This window comes from Rosa rugosa, chromosome 6 (genome assembly GCF_958449725.1).
Source record: "Rosa rugosa chromosome 6, drRosRugo1.1, whole genome shotgun sequence".
Lineage (NCBI taxonomy): Eukaryota > Viridiplantae > Streptophyta > Magnoliopsida > Rosales > Rosaceae > Rosa > Rosa rugosa.
The window spans coordinates 4,581,452-4,608,067 of NC_084825.1; the positions used below are offsets into that span (position 1 = coordinate 4,581,452).

Genomic DNA, 26,616 nt, shown 5'->3' on the forward strand with positions numbered 1-26,616 from the left:
AAGATGGAGGGAAATAAAAACTTTGGTGAAAATTTTTGCGCCTTTTACTTTTACGGCACACATCAATGCATGCCATAAAAGACCATATTAAAAAAGACATTAAGAGCGCACTATTCTTGCACGTTGTAAAAGATAATACTATTACGGCGTGTATCTATGTGTTTGGCTCCAATTTTCCTTGAGCTGGTCAACAGTCTCTTTTCTGCGCGGGCGTGCCAGCACCGTCGGGTGCGGTCGTCGGGGGTGTCCATTGACCTGACTTCTATCAAGCGATTGTGGACGAGGAGAGCACCAACCTCGTCGTGGGATTCTTAATTTGTGCCTCGTGGTGAGGACTTTGTCTTGTATCACCAAGTCGATACTCAACGTGGTAGGTCGAGCAGAGCGAAATCACCGGGAAGTAGAGAGAACTTACCAAAGCATGACTTTAGCTTAGCTGGTTTGCGAGGGCGTTACGCTTGCTTAGCTGGTTCCGTAACAGTTGTGGTCGCGGTACTACAGTCGGCTCCTGAGGAGACTAGGACCGAAGCACGTTGACAGAGGGTTTGGTGGCACTGACAGTCGGCTCTTGAGAAGACTAGGACTGGAGTGTGATCACCGGTAAGAAAACGAGAGAAGTTGCTCTTAGAGAGGGGTTGCTCTAGAGAGGCTTGGATGATCAAAGAGATTGATTAATGAATTGTGTCTTGAAGTGTTTCATTGTAACCTCTATTTATAGGCTACCATGCCAAAGTGTTTATTCTTAAACAAATGATAGTAGAGATAAGGAATGATGAGTTTTGGAGATAAGGAAGCATAATTGGAGATAAGGAATGATGAATTTTGGAGATAAGGAAGCACTTTCGGCTCTTTTATTCCTTCAATTATATCTCCATCACGAATTCATATTTTGACCGTGACTTCTTCATAAAAAATGTTCCACTTTTGGTATAGTGGTTGGGCCGGAAACGCTGCTGGACCTCTTACAGGTCCAGTTTTCCAGTTTTGCTTCTGCAGAAAATTGGACTGATTGTTTGAAGACCTTCCACTCAAAATTAGCTCTGGCTCTCTTCATAAGAAATGATCCCTGGGCTTTCTAGGTTTAATCTGGAAAGTTTTAGCTCATTTGGATTTCTTTTGGTTAGTCTGCCGCCCCTCCTTCCTTGTTTAGCTCGGTTTCTCCTAGCCGAAGTAGGAAAATGTGCTAAAGTTGACTTTTCATGCTTCCATAGTAGGCTTTATTTAGCCTCTAAATATATATTTCGAACTTGTCGACAATATATAGCTTGAGCCACTGACATTGGCTCAATTTCTCCAAGACGTGCATTGTTAGGCCAAAATGCTGATTTTGGGTCCAAACACTATGCATGCCATAAAAGACCAAATGAAAAATGACATATACGGCGTGCATCTAATGCACGCCGTAAAAGACCATATCAGAAAGGGTATTAACGGCCTGCGTGAAAATGCGCCATAAATGTGTGTCTATTACGGCACACATTAGATGCACGCCGTAAAAGACCATATCAGAAAGGGTATTAATGGCCTGCGTGAAAATGCGCCGTAAATGTGTGCCTATTACGGCACGCATTAATGCACGCCGTAAAATGTGCGCGGTAAAAGAGTCATTTTCTTGTAGTGATACCTTCAGTGCTTGCTCCTCCACATAATTGCTCTTCATTCTCTGTTCATGCACCAACAATAAGTTGTGTAATTCATCAATGGACATCTCTTCAACATTCTTCGACTCCTCAATTGAGCAGACCACGTAATCGAATTTTGACGTCATGGATCGCAGGACCTTCTCCACCACTGCTACATTCTCAAGCTTTCCACCATGAACACTCATCTTGTTGGCTATTGAAAGTGTTCTTGAAAAATACTCATCAATGGACTCTCCTTCCTTCATGTGGAGAACCTCAAATTCCTTGCGAAGAGCTTGCAGCTGCTGCCTTTTCACTCTTGTGGACCCCTAATATTTCTGCTTCATGGCGTCCCAAATCTGTTTCAATGTGTCCTTTCGGAGAATGGTCTCCAAAAGATCACAGTCAATTGCTTGAAACATATAATTCTTAGCCTTGAGATCCTTCAACTTCAGTTCCTCCAATTTCTTCTGCTGAGCCTCAATCTGTCTGTGCAACTCCAGCTGCTGGTTCATTAACCCCATTTTCAACAACACACCAGTACTCCTTTGACCGCAAGAAGTTTTCCATGAGCATACTCCAGTGGTCATAATGACCGTCAAAGTTTGGGATTGAAGGCTGCACAAAGTTTGATTATGTTGCCATGACACTTGCTGCTGCAAAATGAAAGTTGCTGCTTTCTTCCTACCTCAGGCCCAGTGGGGGCTCTGATACCACTAATAGAAAATAACTTTGACAGAAAACAGTAAACAAGAAGAGGAATTTCTGGAATTCAAAGTACTTCTTTATTGACTGATCAGTTTGCTTAAATAGCAAAACAACAACCAACTATATGAAAAGAAAGCAACGACTACAATATGAAAACGACGACTAAACTATGACTCCTAAACTTAAGGGATACTCCTAAAGAATTGGTCATCACAAACCAATTCCCTGTAGAATAGGACTTCCACACTTATCCAAAGATAACACAACAACTTTTTTTTTTTTTTAAATTAAATAGAGGATTAGACGATATTAGTTCATCTGCGACAGCCAATTTGGGGTGACTGGCACCCACCCGCAATCTCGAAAGAAAGGGGGTCATCGCAACCGGGAACCCACCGCCCGTCCCTCTATTTTATTTTATTAATAAAAGAAAAAAAATCACAAGAAGAGAGAGGGGGACAAGAACCAAAACCTCTCTGAGAACAAAATGAAATAAAGTACTCAAAGTGAGCACTGAGCTAAAATAGTTACAGACTGATGAATATAGCAACCATGCAGCAAAAACCACGTTTGCATGAAATCTGTCAAACACATCAGAAGTCAGCTAATACGGAAATTCGGTAAACCTTGCAGATTGTGAACAAAGGCAGCTGAAGCACAAGGAGGGCAAGAGTCCCACCAATAATGCCCCTCATGATCCACCCTATAGTTAGCTAAGCAGCCAGCCACTTGATTCCCTTCTCGATAAATATGTGAAAAACGAATCTGCATAGAGGAGAGAATGGTACAACAATTGACCCAATCAACACTTAGACGCCAAGGGACTGAGCAATTTCTATTGGCAAGAAAGTGAATTGCTACCGCTGAATCACACTCAATCCAGAGAGAAGTCCATCCTTTTCCTGATGCTATTAAAACGGCATGAATAATGGCTTGAAGCTCTGCTTCAAGGGCAATAGCAATATCCATGGAACCAGCAAAACAACCCATACAATTGCCCAAGTGATCACGAAAAATACCTCCAAAGCCCACGAGGCCTGGCGTCCCACGAGCAGCACCATCTGTATTAACTTTTAACTGAAAAGCACAAGGAGCATGCCAATTTACCTCACGAATTTGATGTGTTCTTGAGGCTCTACCGCTAATTCCAAGAGCACTACAAATACAAAGCTCATCTACTGAGTTACGCATAATTCCAAAACCCCAGGAATCAACCTCTCGAATTTGCTGCTTGATAGAGTGAATCAAGTAATTAGCAGAATTGTGAAACTATGGGAAAGCATACTAACCACCACAGAATTGACTAGTGTTACCCGTCCTGCCATGGAAAGAGAATGCCCTCTCCAATTAGACATAACGTTACGAATTCAATCAGCCAAGACTTGGAAGTAAATTCGCTTCGGTCGGCCGACAAAAATTGCCACACCAAGGTACATGAAGGGCAATTTACCCACTGGAACACCTAACCAAGAATATATTAGGGTACGACGATGAACAGCTAACCTCCCCAAATAAACATGAGACTTGGTTTTGTTCACCAACTGGCCCGAGTTGAGTCCGTACTCCTCAAAGAAAGCCATAAGATTTAATAAGCTTCTTTTATCTCCCTTACAAAAAACCATTATATCATCAGCATATAAAACATGAGAAGGGACTTTCACAGCACTAGGAGAGGAAATAGCTTGGACATGCCCCATATCAACCAGACGCAAGATACCACGGCTAAGAACCTCCTCAGCAAGACAAAAAAGAAGAGGAGACAATGGATTGCCTTGTCGAACTCCACGGCTACAGCCAAAAAATCCCACTGGAGAGCCATTAAATAAGATAGAGAGCCGAGCTGAAGCCAATATAGAACTAATCCAATCTACAAAAGTTGCATGAAAACCAAAAGCATTAAGAACCCTTAGGAAGTTCCAATTCAGAGTATCAAAGGCCTTCGCTACATCAAACTTAATAGCAACATTCCCTCCACGACATTTATTATCCAACAAGTTAACACATTCAGAAGTCAGAAAAATGCAATAAGAGATTTGTCTTCCTTTCAAAAAGCAAATTGATTCGGCAATATAATCCTGGAAGCAATAGGAGCAAGACGGTCTGCCAGAATGCGAGTAATAATTTTAAAAGAACAACAACTAAACTGAAAACAAACTCTTTCAAAGTGTCCTTTGCTGATAAGTTGAAACAGTAGAAATAATCACGAGTGCAACTTGGTATTGCACACTTTCTTTCTACCATCACTTTCCGGAAATGAAAAGGCTGTAGAATTTCTAAAGGAAAATGCTAGGTTAAGTTGTCTGCTACCTGTAGAAAAGATTAGCTTCAAACTGAAGTAGCTACATAAATTCAGTTGAATTTTCAATGCCGCGTCCACTTGAATTGCGTAGGCCCTTAGGCAGCGACCAAATGTCAATGAGCCCATCACCATTGAACTAGACCTCCAAACCAAACTATTAGGCATTAGCTCTTCAGTAAACAGTAACAAGTGATTTCTCAGAGCCATTCAACTGGACCTCCAAAACCAAACTCATTCTCTAAGGATCACACCTTAAAAAACCAAATTCTTTCTTCTTTGTTTCGTCTTCTTGTCCATCATCTTCCATACGTTTCCTATCTATCATGGCAGAGCTAGTGGCTGGAGCTCTGCTCTCCTCGTTTCTCTCTGTTTGGTTTGATCGATTGGCTTCTCATCAGGTCAAAGACTTTATCCGTGGACAGAAAACCACCGAAGGACTGCTGAAGAAGTTGGAGATTAAGCTGCTATCAGTTAATAAAGTGCTTGATGATGCCGAGGAGAAGCAAATCAGAGACCCAACAGTGAGGAAGTGGCTTGAGGAGCTCAAAGATGTTGTGTATGCTGCAGGAGATGTGCTGGATGAGATCAACACTGAAGCTCTGCGGCGCAAGCTTGAAGTTGATCAATCTGGAAGTAGCAGCGCATGTTGCCAGGTACCGAAAATCATGTACTCCACTTGGTTCAATAAATTTGAAAGAACTCTTGAACGAAGGATAGTGGAGATTCTAGACAGATTGGAATTTATTATAAACCAAAAGGATGTGCTTGGTTTGAAACAAGGTGTTCAAGTTACACAACAAGCAAGGATGCGTGAAACTACTTCTCTGGTAGATGATTCTGATGTCTACGGAAGGGACGAGGACAAGGAAACCATCATTGCATTGTTGCTGTCTGATGATGCCACTGAAGATAAGGTAGGCGTTGTTTCTATTGTGGGCATGGGTGGGATTGGAAAAACCACCCTTGCTCAACTTGTGTACAATGATGCCAGAGTAAAGGAAGAGTTTGATCTCCGAGCTTGGGTTTGTGTTTCGGATGATTTTGATATTCTTAGAATAACACAAGCAATTTATGCATCAATCACTTCACAAACTTGTGCTATCACTGAACTAGATCTGCTTCAAGTTAAACTTAAGGAGGCTTTGACAACCAAGAAATTTCTCATTGTTCTTGATGATATTTGGAATGAAAACTACAATAATTGGGATCTTTTAAGACTGCCTTTTGGATCTGGAGCCCATGGAAGTAAGATTCTTGTCACAACGCGTAGTTCAGCTGTTGCATCTACAATGGGAACTCTTCCAACTTACTATTTAGGCCATGTATCTGACGAAGATTGTTGGCTGTTATTTGCAAGACATGCTTTCAGAAATGCAGATGCACTTACTACTGAACATCCAGATCTTGCAAATATCGGAAGAAAAATAGTTCAAAAGTGTAATGGTCTTCCTTTGGCAGCCAAATCCCTTGGAGGTCTCTTGCGCACTAAACTAGATATTGAGGAATGGCAAAAGATATTAGATAGTGAGATATGGGAGTTGTCAGAGAGGGAGAGTAACATCTTGCCAGCTCTTTGGTTGAGCTATCACTATTTACCTTCACATCTTAAGAGTTGTTTTGCGTGTTGTTCGATGTTTCCCAAAGATTATAATTTCACCAAATCCGAATTGGTTCTTTTGTGGCTAGCTGATGATCTCTTGCAACCCACACAGAAAAAGACAGTAGAAGAAGTTGGAGAGGACTACTTCAATTATCTAGTCTCGAGATCATTTTTTCAACGATCATTGGGTCCTCATATTGAGTCATCTATCACCAAGCAAGACCTCATATATTGTGAGTCATCTCTCACCATGCATGACCTTATAAATGACTTGGCAAAGTTTGTATCAGGGGATTTTTGTTTGAGGTTGGAGGACAAGGTTAATGACGGCTCATTCAACATTATAGGCAAAACTCGTCAGATTTCCTACATGAAAACAGGTAATCATGGCTTTGAATTTGATGCTTTATATAAATCCAAGTCTTTGCATACCTTCCTATCTTTTCCAGTAAATCCTCAATATCAATATCGGTTTGAAATGCCAAGGGTTCTATATTTTTTATTGCCAACATTACAATACTTGCGATTCCTCAACTTATCACAGTACTATGTTAGGGAATTGCCTAGTTCAATTGGCAACTTGAAACATCTGAGGCACTTGGACTTGTCTTATAGTTCAATAGAAAGGTTACCTGATACATTGTGCACATTGTATAATATGCAAAGCTTATTATTGGGGAATTGTCGTGCTCTTGTTCAGTTACCAACCAACTTGGGAAGACTAATCAAGTTGAGACATCTTGATATCAGCAATCGCTGGGGTAGTACAACCATAAAAAACATGCCACAAGATGTTGGTAACTTGAAAAGTCTCCAATTGTTAAGTAACTTTGTGTTGGCCAAAGATACAGGGCATAGTGTTGTGGAGTTAAAGGAGCTTCAGAATTTGCACCAAACACTTTGTATCTCAGGACTTGACCACATTTTCTGTGATGGAGATGCTTTGGAGGCGAACTTGAGGGTCAAGAAGTATCTGAATGGACTAGTGTTGAAATGGGGAGGTGATACTGACAGTTCAGAAAAAGATAGAAAAGTGCTGGAGAAGCTCCAACCTCACACGAACCTAAGAGAACTCAAGATTGAATCTTATGGGGGCACAATATTTCCAAATTGGGTAGGAGATCATTCTTTCTCAAATTTAGCATTGGTTATAATTAGATTCTGTACATGTTGTTCCTTGCCACCACTTGGGCAGCTACCTTCCCTCGTAAAGCTAGAAATTGAAGGGTTAAATGAAGTGGTGTCCATAGGTCTTGAGTTTTGCGGTAGCAATACTTGTGGAATTAGGCCATTTAGATCTCTCAAAGAACTGAAGTTCAAGGATATGTCAGAGTGGAAAGAGTGGTGTTATGTAGGAGGTAAACAAGAAGAAGGTGGAATTTTTCCGAATCTTTGCAGGCTGCATTTGCAGAACTGCCCCAAGCTAACAGAGATATTACCTTTAGACAACCTACCGAAGCTTGAAGAAATATCTTTGTTCGGTCTGATGTCATTTGGTGGTTCATTTTCACTAGAATCTCAATGCCCTAAGTTCCTCTGCCTCAGTGAGTTGGTCATACGTAACTGCCCAAACTTTGTATGCTTTCCAGATGAAGGGATGGATGCGCCCCAATTGAAGTCAATATGTATAGAAAACTGTGTGAAATTTCGGTCATTACCAGACGGAATGCACACCCTTCTCCCATCTCTTGAGTATCTGCACATAGATAGTTGTCCAGAACTGGAATTATTTCCTGAAGGGGGGTTGCCGCCATCATTAAAATCACTCGAGTTTGGATGTAACAAAACACTATATGCTAACAGCAAGCAGTGGGGTGTACAAAGACTCAAATCACTTACAGCATTGTCAATCATTTTTGTGGAATGTGAAGGGATGGTGGATTCATTTCCAGAGGAGGGGTTGCTTCCCACCACTCTTACCCATTTCCACTTGTCCAATCATCTGAATCTTACTACAATTGATGGCAAGGCTTTGGGACACCTCAAATCTCTTAAACGGTTGATCATTTCAAATTGCCCCAAGCTCAAGTGTTTTTCAGAAGAAGGGCTACCCACTTCTCTTTCCCGGTTGGAAATTGCAAAATGTCCTCTGCTGGAACAAAGATGTCAGAGAGAGAAGGGAGAAGATTGGCCCAAGATTTCTCATATCCCTTCCATATACATTTGTGATTAGAGATATTATGGGCGTTCATAAGATTAAATTATCAAATCTGCTCTCAGGTACGTACTTCAAACTTTATTTTACGTTGCGCCATTTTCTCTTTTCTCATAGCTCAGAATCAAGAAGACCCTGCTCCATGCTTCCCTAATATTGATTAAAATTTATAATAAAGTTTTCATTCATTTCTTTTACAAGCTAATGACAGACTATTAATTTGATTAGTCTTGTGATTTTTTTTATCAGCAACACTAATTGCTGTTGTATCTACTGAACCTCAACTCTCTAGTTGAAATTCTTCTGCTTGCTTGATTATTTGATGCAATGATCATTTTCTACGGTCTTTTCATTCTCTTTTACTAGATACTACCATGAATGGGGTATGAAACTTGTCCATTAAGCTTTTCGTTTCTTGCTGTTCCAGTATTCCTACAGACCCTCTCCCGCTTTTGCTATAAGCCTATAACAACGATGGCAAAGACGGAGAAAGAGATGGAGAAAGGGGAAGATTGGCCCAAGATGATCAACCCTGAGATAATATGCGAGGTCGATTGCAACCAGTTCTCATGTACTTGCTAATTTGTTATGCAACCTATGCTTTCAAAGCTTAACATGAAGAGGATATTGGTACATATTTGTTGCTATTCCTGGTTATTGGCTGAAATCTAGTGATCATTCAAGAGGTTTACTTGCTTGGTGAATTAGTGTTTTCAACCACATGTCCTTTTGTAGGTTTAATTGCTGACAGTAATCTCCTTTATGACAGGAGTTCATAGATTGGCGGGCTTCTCAACATTCTTGTTGTTTAGCCTTTAAGGAGGCAGAGGAACAAATTATCTATGGTGATCTGAAAACTTGTTGTTTAGCCATTAAGGAGGCAGAGGAACAAATGAATGCTTGCCACTTTTGGTGATCTGAAAACTGTAATTGCCAATAGCCAAACACTGTTGGCTTTGTCAACCTCTATCTATGTGCCTTCTTTGTTTCAGGTATGTTTATCTCATTTGCAGTAGTTCATACCTTCTTTTCCCCAGTTTGTTTTAGTGAGTTGGATAAATCACAATAATGCAGGTTTCTTGTGATTCTTGCATAGCAAATAAATTGAAATTCATAATGCTGCTGGATATGTACCAAGAAAGCATTGACCTCAACAAATTTCAGACTAGTTTAAATTCTCTTGCTCTTCTTTTCTTGGTTTATTCTCGCTATTTGTTATGGCTGACGAGATATTGTCTTATATTTTCAGATATAATTGAGGTCAACACAAAAATCAGTCCTATACTCCTACTGTTCTGAAAATCGGCAACAACTACAAGTTTGATTCTAATGTAGGGTTGCGATTAAAATGACAAAGGATGCAAGCTACTTTGAGCACTTATTGTGGTTGCAGGTGCCTTAATTCCATGGTACCTCTTTTCAAAATGATCAACTTAATTCAAAATTGTTGCAGTTGCAACGTGCAATTAATTCATCTGTTTCTGATTCTTTCCAAACAGCTGTGTCCAAGAAAAGTACGTTGAGTTTCCAATATTGTTGATTTCGCTCAGTTATTGATCTATTTTTTATCGCACTTACATATGTTATATGATCCAGTACTTGTTTAGTTTTCTCTCATTTTTTGCCAATTACAGTTCATGTACACATATTTCTTATTTGATTGATTTCACCTAGAATATCCTGATTTGGTATACATATCATAAAAGGAGCAAGTAATTGTCTGAATGTCTGATACATTTCATAAAAGGAGCAAAGCAATGTTCTGATGTTTGTCACAGAAGTACATTATATATAGGGAGCCAAGCAACGTTCTACTTATTTTTCTTCAATCTGTTTATTGTTCTTTTTCACACCAATTATGCAAGTTAGTTCTATGCTGGATAAAATGGAGAGAGCAAACAGGTACCGCCAACCCTCCACTTAGTGGAGCTCATAGTGAAATATTTTGAAGTAAAATGGATTGCAGGGTGTAATAGGCAAAGTTTAAGATTGTAGGGAGTATTAGGCTGAACATACGATTGGATTTGGTGATGGTTTGTTAGTAGTTTTCCCATTCAGAGAGCTTTGGACGGTAGTTTAAGGGTTAGAGCAATGTGAAGTTGATTTGTCTTCGTTTCATAAGTTTGTCAAATCGATCACAACATATGCAGGTTTGGTGTGATTCTTTGCACAGCAGTAGATGGAAAATAGTAATGCTGCTGAATGTACTGAAAATTATGTCAGACTATGGTTTCATATATATATATATATAGGCGGGTTCTGAAGCGGACGTCCGCACTTTGCTAAAGTGCGGACGGCGACGCAGCGGCGGTGTTCCAGGCGGCGACGGTGGCTCGGGCTTGGCGGACGGAGGCCGGAGGCTTGGCGGACGGTTCTGGGCAGCGTTCGAGGTCGGAGGAGGTCGGAGTTGCAGGTTTCTGGGCAGCGAGCTCACCTGCAACTGCAGGTTTCTGGGCAAGGCTGCAACCACGTCGCCGGCGACTCCACCGATTGCAGACCCGTCCGTCCGACCCCTGGCGTCAGTCCGGCAAGCTCCGCCGCTCCGTCGCGCCCTGAGCCGAGCTGCAGCGTCGACGTCCGCACTTTAACAACAGTGCGGACGTCCTCTTTGGAACCGCTCCGTATATATATATATATATATATATCTTGGTTTTCTGCTATATGACCTGCGAGATATTGTCTCCTATATTCAGATTTAATAGATATCAACACAAATTTCATTCCTAGTGTTTTAGAATTAGAAATAATTAAAGGGTTTTTGTCCATTTACCTCATTTCTAGGGATTTTTTTCCCACTTACTCCATTAAGTTTTTTTAATTCCCTCTTACCCAAAACACTCTAAGGAGGTCTTCCCTAATACCCCATTAAGATTTTTTTTTTTGTTTTTTATTTTTTTTAATACAATTTTACCCTCACCCCTTTGTTACTTAGATAGAGAAATCATAGGAGACTTCGCCGGAATCCGATCACCGGCCGGCCACCGGTCGTCGACCGCCGCCCACCGGTCGTCGACCGCCGCCCACCGGACTTTTCTGAAAACCTCACCGGAAATGTTTATTGCCCCCAATAGAGGGGCAATAGACGTCTATTACCCCCCAATAGACGTCTATCAACCATGTATTGCCCCCCCCCCCCCCCCCAATAGACGTCTATTGCCCCCTAACAGAACTTTCAGTCGCCGGAATAGGAACCAATCTCTTTAAATTTAGACAAATAAACTTTGATCAAATAAAAAAAACGAGAAGATTACATCAATTCAAAACATCTATTGCCCCCCCCCAATAGACGCTTCAACAGACGTCTATTGCCCCAATAGAACTTTTTTTTTTTTTCCATTTTTCTTTCCTTCTGGGCCTTCTGCCCCATTTTACCAAACAAAGACGAAAAACGAAAAAAAAAACAACGAAAGAGAGAAATTGATTTGGGCACCCAGAGAATAGCTCTGGGCACCAAATCATCTTTCTCCTTTCTCCTCTGCCACCGGCCTGCATCGAGCACTAGAGGATACAGCACCGGAGCAACGACGGAGTGGATTGAATGCCAGTGATGCACAGCGGAGTGGATCGAACGCCGGAATCTGGGAAAGAACTCGACGCTGCAGCGGAGGTGAAGATCGGGGAGTGCATTGACGCCGGAGGTGCGCAGCACCGGAGGGTTGGTCCTCGACACCTTAGCTTTCTCGGCGAGCTCTTTCATCAGAGAGAGAGAGTGCATCGCCGGCAGTTGCTGTGGAGAGAGAGAGAGAGAGAGATGAGAGAGACAGAAGCATGGCATGATGTAATTTTTTTATTAGGCTGAGGGAAAAAATATCAATTTAATTCAAATTGTGTAAGGGAGAATAAAAATTTGTTACTAGGGTAAGTGGGATAACTTTTGCTCATTTTGGGGCTTTGGGTCAAGGACCCATAATTAAAAGTTTGATTGCTAACATCCCTGCCAATAGTTTAATGCATATGTTTGTTTTTTGAAATATAGAGTTCATACCAACTGTATGACCCTGGTTCATAGATAAGAATAGTACAAAAGAATGGACTACTCTGTTTAGACAATGATAGCGCAGAGTAGTTTATTCTAACAAAAACACCTCGCCTCGTGGGCACTATATTTTATTTAACCTCAAACGTCGAGCACACAATTGTGGTACGTTGAAGTTAAGTACTTCTACAAAGACTCATAGAGACATTTATCCTAGCATAGATATTATTCTAAATAAACAAAACTACGCAACCACTAAGAGAAAGCCCAATAAAAATAGTAAAAGAAAATAATTAAGCAGTAGGCCCAAAAGCCCACAGCACAAACCCTCCCCTTCCTATTCAAATTGGGCCAGACAAGAAAGACTAGGGTTGAGTTGGCCCAGGTCCAAAAGCCTAGCCCACTGCCCCTCACCTGCTTGTCACCACAAGGGATCACCATCGGCTTCCGCGCTTTGGCGGTCGGACCCGCCGCCAGACCATGACTAGCACCGCTGCGCTCCAACAAAACCGCTGCTCGCCGCTGCCTTCGCTGCAACCCAGAACGCTGCAATGACCTCTGATCCAAAAAAGCGGATATGCTGCTTCAAACCCAGACCGCTGACCTCCAATATGCAATCGATCGGGATCCACCCAACCACAGACTCACTTGCCCTGGACAACACCACCAACGCGCCTCCACAAAACGAAAGGGAGAACCGGTCGAACGCCGTGCGTCGACGCTAAACTCAGCGTGAAGAGCCGCCGGCGAAGCTAGGGTTGCTCTCACTTTCCCTCTAGATTGTGTTTTAATGCATATGTTTGTTGTTTGAAATGTTCATAGACAAGAGAAATTTTATTCACACACATCAATGTACTTAATACACACCCTGTAATGTTTTTTGTCAAATATTATCATCAAACTTCCTCTACCCTCATTTTACATTAAAAAAGATGATAGATTTCAACGAGAATGCAAATCAATGCCAAACCAATAGTCACTACTAGAATTTTGTTCATAAACATCGGTTCTGGACCGATGTTAAACTAATTTTCGACCGATGTCTTAGTGGGTGTAGAGAAAAGTATAGACATCAGTATAAGCGCGTTTTCAACCGATGTCCCAGACAACAACCAACATCGATTCTAAAAAACAAATCGATGTATAATCGTTATAATCATCATATTTTTGTATGTTAGGTATGTCTAATTCTTCATATTTTCACATTTTATGGTTAATAAAGTATATGTCGAACCATACCTATGTGAACATTTGCATCGATTTCTATTCCAGAAGCGATGTCTAGTACACTTGTAGACATCAGTTGCCATGAGTATTGTTTGTTCGTGGGCATTTTTACATGTAGCTTGGCACATTATTTTCTTAGGAACGATGTCTGTATCTTTAGGCGTCATCGGTTTTTTTTTAAGGACTGATGTTTCATTTAACACAGCACATCGTTTTCATTTAAGCAAAACGATGTTCAATGGTTTTATGTACATCGCTTGCTTTTTCTAGAACCGATGTGTTGTTTCATTATAAACATCGCTTTTGTTTTGTAAAATCGATGTGCACTGGTTTTGAGTACATCGGTTCTGCGGACACAACTCGATACATTAATAATCATAAGACATCGATTTTCATTTTGATACTGATTTCTAAACTCTCAAGTGACTTCGTTTTCCTTGGCATTACTGTTTTGTTATGCTTTTATATACTTCACTTCATTTTGACAAACGTGTTGAGCTAAGTTTGCATCTAGCTGCTGCTAGGAAAAGAAATGCATTTCATAATCATCCAAAAATTGGGGCTTTCCATTAATTTTCTTTCCAAATTCATGATTGAACATATGTCACAAAAGAAAACCCCAAAACCTACAAAGGCTAGCCTAGAAACATATGAGCAACAATCTACAAAATTTCAACACCAAACTTTGCTTCAAAGCAAAAACTAGCCTTGCTCAAAATTCATCTTGGTAGTCAAGTGCAAGAGAAATATGTATTAAGCTAAAGGTTCACATGAAGTGAAGTAAACAGCGGTAACCAGACCAATGTGACTAGATCACCTTATCAGGCTTGCCCATCCATTTCACTTCACACCCTAGCTCTTCATATTTGGCAGCCAAATATTTCACAACTTGTAATCCAAGGCCCTGCAAGAGAATGACAAAGTCAGTTTCACAGTGCAACATAAACGTAATGACAGTGATTTTTGGTATTACTAAACTCAACAAAAAAAATATAAACCCAACTGATAGTAGTGATATAAGTGCGAAAACAAGCAATTATATGAAATTAATAATATTTCATCCAAAAAAAAAAAGGAACAACAAATGAAACCTCCTTTTCCTTTATTTATCTTTTATTTATTCGGTAAAGATGGGCTTTTTCTGTTCCATTGGCAAGCATACCTGAATCAGTTGTTGAGCCGCCTGAACCTGTGATGAGGTGCCTTTTATTTCCACTGTAATTTCATCAGGTAGTCCCCTGCTCTCTTGTACAGTTAACAAGGCTCCACTACTACAACGAATAAATTCAATACTCCTTCCTTCAACCCCAATAATGTCCTCAGCATAAGACAGAGGAATTTGCATTGTTTGCATAATCTGATTATAGAATGCAGCAGAGAAAATACTGTTAACATAGAACAGAAAAATACCCCAATGATGTCCTCGGCATAAGACAGAGGATTTGCATTGTTTGGGTAATCTCCCTATAGAATGCAGCAGAGAATATATTGTTATCAAGATTTCATACATAGAACAACAAAATACAAGACTACTGAAGCAGAATCAATCTCAAGATTACAGGTTTCTTATTTCTTGTGTAGCCCTATTCACACTAATAGTTGTTTCATGAACAACAACAGAAATTCAGAGTATATATAAAGAAACTGGCATATGCAACACAACCTGACACATTCTGGCACTATAGGTTTCCAATTGACAACAATGTTTCACAATATCCCCTACATCAAGACATTTGTTCTCAAATACACCGAGTCCTTTTGTAAAACATACAACTTCATAGTGAGTGCACGACCTCAGAGGCAGCATAAAATGGAACCTCTTCTGCCAGAACAAATATTAGGTATCAGATGCCTTGTTTAGAGAAGTAAGAATATCATTCATTCGAAGAGGCAAAAGAACTTGAGAACAAATGACAACTAAGGATAACAGGTATAGAAAATACTGGAATCTAGATCACCGATTGCAAATCTAAGCTTTAAAAGTAAAGCACAAAAGAAAAGAATGTAAACTTAAATACAAGAATCATTTTAGTTCCAAATTTCTGTAAGTGACTCCTTGCTAATTTGAAACGGTGATAACCACATAAAATAGCTACATGATAATTATACTCTGCATTGGAGAAAAAAGGATAAGACTTGAACACTGGTAAGACAATGAAGATAAGATACGGAAACCACTGATATTTTACTGATTAGAGAAAATCAACACTGTGCCACACTAAAAGCATACCTCCAGACAATACTCGCATAGAAGCAGCGGTACTCTCCTGTATAGATTTGATTAATGATCCTTGTTTTCCAATTAAATTAATCGCTTGTGTGGATGCTACCAACAAACGGATGGAACAGAATGCAACTCCAGCAGCACCAGAAAACTCTGCCTCGCCTGCACTCTCAGATAATCCAGCGACACGTTTGAATACTCTTATTACAGCATCCATTGCAGGGGAAAGAAGAGCCTCTGGCTCTTCCCTTCCGGAGATCAGCACCTAAGTAAACAGATTGTATCAGAAATGTTGTGACAAAGAATGATACCAATGTAGACATTTAAGTCAAATTGCTAGTTGAGGTGACATGTATCCATGGAAGGTTGCTAACGTGTCAATCTCAGACGCAGAGCATGAAAAGCATTCAATACACACCCTTATTAGTTTTCTAAACTCTTGAAAAGTGCAACTAGAGAATTGCAGACTTGTCAAATCTACAACAGAACTGCAAACTGTAACTTTTGGAGGTCTTTCCTAAACTTACTAATATCTTGTTTTCAAGTAAAAAAGTTGATATAACAAATAATTATGTAAGCTAAATAACCTGTTCAAAATCAGATTTATGTTATACCATTTTGGAGTACTAATATAATTTGATGATAACACCAAAAGTAAATACATCATCAGTTAACTAAGCAACCTGCAAACCAACTAACCAACAAATGAAATCACACACAATTGTATCTCAATTCCCACGCAAGTGCAAAGAAGAACTACAGCCAGAGAAACAGTGATAGGACCACATTGAGATTAAGGAATTAAGTTTCCCATGGGAAAGGAAGTATAAAGCTAGAGATTAGCTCAAGTCTTTAATCATGCACAGAAAGCAATCCTTTTTTTCCATTAGCTTAATTAACTACTGAACTTTAGCTATCACAGCAGAAGCTTGAAAGATATCATCACTACCTAAATGTAGTGTATCAGATCCATAAAAATGAAAAAGTTTAGAATCTCCTTTAATTTTTTCAAGTCATTTAGGGGATTAAAATAAAACCAGGTCAAGTCCCATGAAACTCAAGTACTTTTCATGACCAATTTGTTTCGAGCTAATTACTGAACAAATAAACTTCAAACATCAAGAGAGTCATACCTTCGCTTCGTCCTTGGGCATTCCTTCTCTCCATGCTTGATCAAAGAATCCATACAAGTAACTGGAGCCAGAACCTATAACACAGAAAAATATGTCAGGTCAAACCACAGGCAAAAGTATCGCATTAATTGAACCTCCCTCATAAAGTGGAAATCATATCCAGTTAGAACCAAAGCATGCAATTGAAATCAGTTCTCACGATATAAAGAGAACAAGGCTATGATATCCTGATCTGAGCCTTCAATGCAGTATATACAAGCCAATATCATTAACCACAAGATGAATTCCTGGCATGTAATCCAGACGTATACTAGCCAAATCCAAGATTATGATAATCCATAAAGTTCACAAGTATTCTAACTTGAGACCATAACTCACTAAGCATCTAATTCCAACCAATTAACAATATGCTGTACTGTTTTGCACAAGTACTAGATTTTACACACCCAAAGCAAACAAAGACAAATTCACTCACACAATGTCTACTCCCTATATTGAAACGAAAATTGTAGAACTAGGTCATAAAAAAGCTTTAGCGTGCATACCTCCAATGGCAAATGGCGCCTTTATGACTGTGCCGCCAAGCGGAACTCCATAAATCTTTCCCCCTTCATACTTGTCCCAGCCTCCCACAATCAACCCAGTTTGCAACATATTCTGCCAAGCCCAAAAAACAACAGTTTAAACCCCAAACAACTAATTGAACTACAAATAAGCTCACACAATAGTATCAATAAGCGAGAAATTCACCAAACCTAACCTTGTTGCCATATGACAGTAGCCTGATGAGATTAGCAACAACTTTGACAGTAGCAGGCTACCATAGCTGAACACTGTACAAACACAAATACACAATTAAATCCAGTAAACCATTAACCCGAAACCGCAATACAAATCGATACGAATCAGTGAAATAAAAGGCACAGAGGCTGAAAAAGACTCACGTGTGCTGATGAACAAAGTGCCTCACATAGTCGGAAACAACCTGAGAATCTGCAGCCTGCAAATTGCGAAAACTCCACATGCTCAAAAATTCGATCAAAGACAACAAATTAAGATAGGTCTAGGCAGTAACGAAGATGAGAATCGTACCGATCCAGAGCGACAGACGTAGACATTATCCGTGAGCTGAGTGATTTTATCCGAGCACCGATTCTCAACATAGACACCTATAAACAACACAAACAAGTATACAGAATTATAAATCAAACAACAATGGCGACGAATTTAGAAAATTTAAGCAGAAAAAGTTAGGGTTTTGATGAGAGAGAGAGCGACGACTGACCAGTAGAGACATAGTTCTGATACAGTTTCTCTACAACCGAATGATTCCAAACAAATCTGAAATCGGAAATCGAAAAATCCAGTTCACGATAGAGCTTAAAAGAAAAGCGAAGTATCACGAAGCTTACCCTTTCTACCGGCGAGCTTACGCTTTTCCCTGCAGAAGATCCTATAAACCTTGTCCTTCAACGAGCTCGGACAAAACACTTTGGAGGGCGAACTGTGAAGAGTTGAAAAGGGTTTTGGAGAAGCAAAATCAACTCGAATCCCTCAAGCAGAAGAAAGCGAATTTGGGTTTGGCAGGGGGAGGGCAGCAGCGGGAGTTGATGAGGACGTCGTCACCGTCGTAGTGGGAGGCGCGTAAGATGACGGACTGGACGGAGTCAATGCCGAATAAGCCGAGGACGTAGAAGAAGGAAGCAATGAGGAGCTCTAGAATGGCGGCGATCGAGTTCGAGTAAGCTTAGAGTCCAGAATGGAGGTTGAGTTTGGGAGGAGATCCAGTTTGGGGTGAGTTTAGAATGAAGGAGTCTCGCTAGGGTTTTCTGTTTCAGTTTTGGGGTCGGGCGCAAATTTTTTTCTAAGTGTGAAAGTTTTTAGATTTAGTACCCGCTTCTTCAATTCACTTAAAATAATTAGCGCGTTTTGCAAAAATAGGTTTCCGCAAATTTTCAAACAAAACTTTTAACACCGGTCATTTTAAGACCCGATGTTAATGATATACATTTAAATCGGTATTTTCGTAAAACGATGTTAGATTACGTTTTTACATCGTGTGCAAGTCTGACCGATTTAAAACATGCGATGTCTATGAACAGATTTCTAGTAGTGAGTGATTTAAGCAGCCTATTTCATTCTCTCTCTCATATTGACTCGATGCCCAGACCAGATAATGGTTTCTTATGTGATTGTGAGAAGAAATTATAAAGGAACTAGATATAAATCAACCAATATACCTTCAAGAAATCCATCTCTCTCCCTCTTGTACTTTGATTTCTCTCTACTTCTTGAGAGGGAGAAAGAAAAAAATCTTCCTTGAGTTTGACAACCGGCATTGCATTTAACAATGTCAAATGCACCACCACCCCAAACCTGTAGAACTGAATGAGCAAATCAAAATCTCAAAATCAATTCACAAGAACATAAACACACTTAATATTAATCAAAACCTCATGAACCAAAATACAAGATTTATTTACTAACCTTCTTATGTGTTGGGAGCCATCAGAAGCACTAGATGAACTTGTCAACGAACACAAATTGATCTTCTCCTCAGCTCTGAATTTAAGCTCCTTTCTATGGGTCAGGACTTTATGCTTTGTTACAGAGAGAGCAGGGACCAATACCATCTATATATATTGGTTAATGATCCTAAGAATCCTCCCATAAAAGTGTTTCTTAGAAAACAAGTCACCAATAACAAGAAGCCTAATGCAACACTAATTCAGATTACAATTGCAATCGAACTAATGGATTCCTAACCTATGAGCTGATATAATTGTCTCAATAGGTTTCTAGGTGTTGTACTTAACATACATCTCCTATTAATGACCAAAGTTTAAATCCAATTCCTAAATTGAATATAGATGATGATAGGTCCACTTTTATTCTAACATTCTCCCACTTGGACCATCATTGTCTATACAAACTGAATCAAAACGATCACCAGAAATAGCTGAAGTGTGCACTAAGATGTAAGTGTACCTTAAGTCCATTCAATTATGTCAAAATGCATAACCATTGCAGAATCAAGAAATAGGCATGTTCAAATGAGCATACTCGTTCCAGACCACAAAGCAACAGTTTTGCACTTCACATGGATTCAAACTTAATGTGATGCAATCAAATAACATTATATATCAAACTGCAGTTGTTATTTGACACCAGTCCAACCTAAGTATTTTGAATATCAAAATCACAATGCAAACACAATTTTCTTTATACACAGTGGATCAATGTTTGCTTCTTACTGAATATATGCATATATAACAATCCACTTGAACTGAACTGATAAAAAAAATGCAGCAACCATAAATTTACCAAAATAAATAAAGCTGTCAAATATTTACTGAAAAATACCTCATTTTATTAAATCAAAACATGAAGTACAACGTTTCTGTTACATAACTCAAAACAGAAAATCAAGAACTGAGTTTAAATAAAACTAAACTGAAAAACAACTTTCTCAAAACATTTTGCTCCCACTAAATTTAAGCATCTTCAAAACTCGACAGAATTCCCATATTCCTGGAATGATCTTTAAAAGCTGCTACTGACAATGCCTTAGTAAATGGATCTGCTAGCTGGTCACCTGTCTAGATTCCAGAAATTTCCACTTCACCATCTTTAACTCTCTTCCTGATACTATAGAATTTCAAATCTATATGTTTAGAATTATTTGACCTTTTGCTGTTCTTACTGAAGAACACAGCAGCCTCATTATCACAAAACACTTTCAAGCTTCCAGTAACAAGATCACTCAACACTTTGGTTTCCAAGATAAAATTTCTAATCCATAAACCTTCACAAACTCCTTCATATATAGCTATCACCTCTGCTTGCATGGTGGAAGTAGCTATTAATGACTGCTTCATTGTTTTCCAAGCTACTATACCACCTGCTAGCATATAAACATAGCCACAGGTTGACTTCATAGATGTAGGATAATTCCCAGCAAAGTCAGAATCTGTAAAGCCAACTAATTCAAGCTTTTTCACATGTTTATACACAAGCATATGGTCTTTGGTCCTTTGCAGGTACCTTAGAACCTTCTTACCAGCTGTCCAATGCTCATGTCCAGGATTTGACTGAAATCTGGACAGCATTCCAACTGCAAAAGACAAGTCTAGCCTTGTACAGACTTGTGCATACATCAAACTCCCTACTAGCCTAGCATATGGTATTGACTCCGTCTCAGTTTTCTCAACATCAGTTTTAGGACACTGATTTTTGGTTAGTTTATCTCCCTTAGACATTGGTACTTCACCATTAGCACAGGTTTCCATTCCAAATATTTTCAGAATTTTTGAAATATAATTTTGTTGAGACAATCCCAACAATCCCTGCTTCCTATCTCTCTTAATCTCAATTCCTAGTACATATGATGCTTCTCCCAGATCCTTCATGTCAAAATTACTTGACAAGAAGGCTTTAGTATCTTTCAGCAATTTTACATTACTGCTAGCAAGAAGAATGTCATCCACATATAGGATAAGAAAGATGAAATTATCACCAACTACTTTAAGATAAACACACTCATCAACAAGATTTTCAGAAAATCCAAAAGATGAAACTATTGAGTCAAATTTGTTATACCACTGCCTACTAGCTTGTTTGAGTCCATAAATGGATTTCTTAAGCTTATAGACCATATTTTCTTTTCCTGCTTCAATAAAACCTTCAGGTTGTACCATGAAGATTTCTTCCTCCAGCTCCCCATTCAGGAAGGCTGTTTTTACATCCATTTGATGTAATTCCATGTCATAATGAGCCACTAAAGCCATTATGATTCTAAATGAATCTTTAGTTGAAACAGGTGAGAAAGTTTCTGTAAAGTCTATCCCTTCCTTCTGTGTGAAACCCTTAGCAACTAGTCTAGCTTTATGTCTCTCTATATTTCCACTGACATCTCTTTTGGTTTTAGAAACCCACTTGCAGCCAATAGGCTTGTGACTTTCTTTTGCTTAACTAGCTCCCAAACTCCATTCTTGTACATAGAATCAAGTTCTGCAATCATAGCTTGAGTCCAAGCATCAGAATCTTTACTGTTAGTTGCTTGTCTAAAACTAGTGGGATCATTGTCATCAGATAATGCAGACTCGACTTCATTTAAATAAACTTCATAAATATCATCCTCCCCTCCAAACCTTGGTTTCCTTATTCTCTGTGATCTTCTAGGTACCACAACTTGATTTTGTTGTGGCTTAGGTTGAAGTTGAGGTTCGGGCTGAGGCTCAGGTTGTGGTTCAGTTTGAGGTTCAGTTGGAATTTCTTGTACTTGCTCTTGCTCTAAATTTGGTTCAGCATTTCAAAATCATGGTCACTAGCCTCTAAGACATTATCTACTGCATTTTGATCTTCGACCAGATTTTGGCTTTGAACTAATCCTGAACTTAATGAATTATTTTGAATGCTTGGCATTACTGCTATATTATCCACATGTTCTACAATTTCTTCAAAATCTGAAGACAAGTCCTCAAAATTTGTATTGCAGACACTTTCACCTAAAAATTTAACTTGATGAGTTTCAAAAACTCTGGGTGAATGATGAGGTGAATAAAGTTTATAGCCTTTAGACTTTTCACAATAGCCAATAAAATGACAAGTTACAGACTTTGGATCAAGCTTTCCTAAATTTGGATTATAAATCCTTGCTTCAGCTTTACATCCCCAGACATGACAGTGGTGTAAACTTGGTTTCCTACCACACCATAATTCAAATGGTGTTTTATCTACAGCTTTGCTTGGGGATCTGTTGCAAAGGTAATTTGCAGTTCTTAAAGCTTCTCCCCAAAGCATCTTAGGCAATCCAGAAGTACACATCATACTTCTTACCATATTTAATAGAGTTCTATTTTTCCTTTCAGCTACCCCATTTTGTTGGGGATTATATGGTGTTGTATACTGAGCCTTTATGCCTACACTTTGCAGATATAATGCAAAAGGACCCTTTTGTTATCCTTGCTCAATGTACTTGCCATAAAACTCTCCCCCCGTATCAGACCTCACAACCTTAATTTTCAAATCCAGTTGATGTTCAACCTCAGTTTTGAAAATTTTAAAAGCCTCAAGTGATTGTGATTTTTCTGTCAGTAAGTAAATGTAGCTATACCTGGAAAAATCGTCTATAAAAGTAATGAAGTAAATATTTCCACATATTGTCTTATGTCTAAATGGTCCACATATATCTGTATGGATTAATTCCAACAGTTTCTTGCTTCTGTTGGCATTTTTCTTTCTTAAGTTTGTCATTTTACCTTTAAAACATTCAATACAATTTTCAAGATCATCAAAGTCTAATTCTGGGAGTGTTTTATTTTTCACAAGTACTTTCAATCTATCTTTTGATATGTGGCCAAGTCTCCTATGCCACAAGTATGCAGATTTTTCATTATGCAGAATTCTTTGTACACCAGTAATGGTATTTATACTTGATGTGTTATTGTTATTTTCAACAAGTAAAGTTTCTTGTTGACTTAATGAACAATTCAATCTTAAATAATCATTCACAATAACACCAGAACCAAAAATAGAATAATCTTTAGGCAAGAAATCAAGAGAATCCTTGAAAATTTTTATTCCATTAGAACCAATGTAAAAATTACATCCACTCTTAACCAAAAGACTAACTGAAAGCAAGTTCCTCTCAATTGAGGGAATATAATAAACACTATCTAAAACAAGAAAATTTCCTAATCCCAAATCTAGTCTTAAAGATCCTACTGCCTTGACTGCAACCCTCATTCCATTCCTAACGCAGATGTTAGCTTCATCACTTCTTGGCTTCCTCTTCCTTATGAATCCCTGCAAAGAATTCGTAATATGTAAGGGACTGCCACTATCTAACCAATAAGAATGAGGTTCAATGTTAACAAAATTAACTTCTAATGAAAAAGTTTCTAAATGATTAAATATATTAATCTTACCCTTTTTCACAAGCCATGCCTTAAAACCTGTACAGTCCTTCTTCATGTGTCCTACTTTCTTACAAAAGTAGCACTTGAACTTAAATGGCTTGTTGACTTTAGCAGCTACAATATTTCCTGATGGCTTAGCTATAGTTTTCTTAGGCTTGAGCTTGTTCTGTTTCTTTGGCTTCTCTACTAGGTTGACAGAGGTGGAGGTCTGCTTCTCTTTCTTCATCCTACTCTCCTCATCCACGCAAATAGCTATCAGCTCATTCAAGGTCCAGCTCTCCTTCTGTGCATTGTAGCTAGTTCTCAAGGTATTGAAGCTAGGTGGTAGAGAATCTAAGGCATTGTGAACAAGCTGGTCATCCTTAACTCCCAAATCAAGATCCCTGAGTCTAGCATTTAATTCAGTAAGCTTCAGAATGTGTTTCCTAACTCCTCCACTGCCAGTATATTTTAACTCATTCATCTCCTTAGAGAGCCTTGCTGCCTCAGCCTTATTGCTCTCTTTAAACTTCTCAGCTATGGCATCCATATAATCGACTGCTAAGGTTGGTTCATCTATGCTACCCCTCACAGTATCAGTCATGGTAGTCCTCATCACATTCTTAGCTCTATAATTTGTTCTATGTCAATCTCGATAGTATTTCTTCTCATCAGGTGAGCTATTGGCATCTATTCCATAAGGCTCTACATCAGTAAAAAATAAGTCCATGTTTTCATGCATCATGAGATAGAACTCTACACCACTTCTCCAAGCCTTAAAGTTTGATCCAGTAAGCATCTGGATGTTATTCAAATTCATGTAGGTGATTCCTAGGGAGCAAAACAAAAGAAAAGTGTAAGTTTTAGTTTTTAACAGTTCTCAAAACAAGTTTTGTCAAAAGATGTTCTGCATCCATGTGTTAATTCTAAAGCAGTTCATATAAACACACAAGTAGAAAACAAAAACAACTTGCAATCAAAAACAATACCAAAGTAGTGTAATTTAGCCCCAAGTACTGTAATCAATATCAAATATCACTTTTATAGCAGATAACATGATATTCTGAAGATTTCTTTATCATAATGCCACAAGCAGTGAATTCATGTTATTCTAAAGACAATCAACATCTTTATGACAGAAGAAAAGTCCCTAGAATCCAAAATTGAACTCAAAATTATGCATAATGCTGTTTCACGTTCTAAACCATATAGCTCATACTTCTTTGGAAGACAATATACATATACAGTTTAAAAGCAAAACACAAGTTCTTGATCTTTCTTCATCTTAATGAATTTTGAACAATAGACAGATAATTGCTTTGTGCAACATATCCACTCAACCATTTAAATTCTCAGACCATGAAAAATTTCTATTCAATCTGCAGTTTTAGCATTACAAGCATGTATTGGGAGATTAACTTAACCACATGTCATATCATACCATTGCAGATCATCAAATATAGAAATTTCACAACATGTAAAACAATCATATCAAAACATCAAGATATTCAAAACATGCTCATTCCGAAAACCATCACATCACAAAACAAATTCTGAAAATTAAGTTTCATCCGGTCACCATCTACTCTAGCCTAGGTGCACGCCGGGAATGCCTCTATTGTTCTTGTACATTACGATGATCAAAACATTCCAAACTTTAAAAACCAGAAATTCTAACCTTGTTCATTCTTAATTCGCTGCAAAATTTATCGCGGAAGCATGAATTTTTAATCAAAAGCAGCAATCGATCAGTTCGGCCTCTTAATCCGCAGCGATTGGAGTCTTGAATTCCAAAAGGACATAACATCCTCTGCGCTTTCAATCTCGGACCAAAAACCCTAATCCCCAAAACGAATATGACCGTTAGAGTATAACGGTCATCTGCAGCAGGGTTCTAAATGAGATTGAGTCCAGGTCAGCGCCTGCGGGTTTTGGGCCGAAAAGTTTTTCTTAAAATCTGGCCCACTTGTGGCCTGTTCCTTTAGCAAGGTATTTTAGAGTAAAATTTTATAGGTTTTTATTGAAAACAAAATTTTGGTTCTTCCAAAATTCCAAAATTGATTAATCTAAATTGATTTATGTTTGTGAAAACCTGATGCTCTGATACCATTTGTAGAACTAAATGAGCAAATCAAAATCCCAAAATCAATTCACAAGAACATAAACACACTTAATATTAATCAAAACCTCATGAACCAAAATGCAAGATTTATTCACTAACCTTCTTCTGTGTTGTGAGCCATTACAGAAGCACTAGATGAACTTGTCAACGAACGCAAATTGATCTTCTCCTCAGCTCTGAATTTAAGCTCCTTTCTATGGGGCATGACTTTATACTTTGTTACAGAGAGAGCAGGGACCAATACCATCTATATATATTGGTTAATGATCCTAAGAATCCTCCCATAAAAGTGTTTCTTAGAAAACAAGTCACCAATAACAAGAAGCCTAATGCAACACTAATTCGGATTACAATTGCAATCGAACTAATGGATTCCTAACCTATGAGCTTATATAATTGTCTCAATAGGTTTCTAGGTGTTGTACTTAACATACATCTCCTATTAATGACCAAATTTTAAATCCAATTCGTAAACTGAATATAGATGATGATAGGTCCACTTTTATTCTAACAAAACCCCAATACTGTATCTCAGCCATGACTTCGAACACAGCATCATCGCCATTCTCATAGTCAACTAGCAATTAATGGAGGAGACAGGTTTTTTATTTATTCATTCAACATTTAATTGATAAAGCGAATTGCAATTAA

At 38.7% G+C, this 26,616-nt stretch overlaps 1 protein-coding gene across 4 annotated transcripts; it reads left to right on the plus strand.

Moving 5' to 3' along the window:
• The first annotated feature begins 4,583 nt into the window (after window positions 1-4,583).
• On the plus strand, window positions 4,584-10,079 carry LOC133715406 (putative disease resistance protein At3g14460). Of its 4 annotated transcripts, none has more exons than XM_062141890.1 (4): window positions 4,584-8,449; window positions 8,812-9,070; window positions 9,154-9,376; window positions 9,634-10,079. In XM_062141890.1, the coding sequence occupies exon 1, from the start codon at window positions 4,953-4,955 to the stop codon at window positions 8,400-8,402; it is 3,450 nt and encodes a 1,149-aa protein (XP_061997874.1). In that variant the 5' UTR covers window positions 4,584-4,952; the 3' UTR covers window positions 8,403-8,449; window positions 8,812-9,070; window positions 9,154-9,376; window positions 9,634-10,079. The 4 variants fall into 4 exon arrangements, with proteins under 4 accessions (XP_061997874.1, XP_061997875.1, XP_061997877.1 ...); XM_062141891.1 differs by having other exon boundaries at window positions 8,812-9,014; XM_062141893.1 differs by having other exon boundaries at window positions 8,812-8,955.
• The last annotated feature ends 16,537 nt before the right edge of the window (window positions 10,080-26,616 follow it).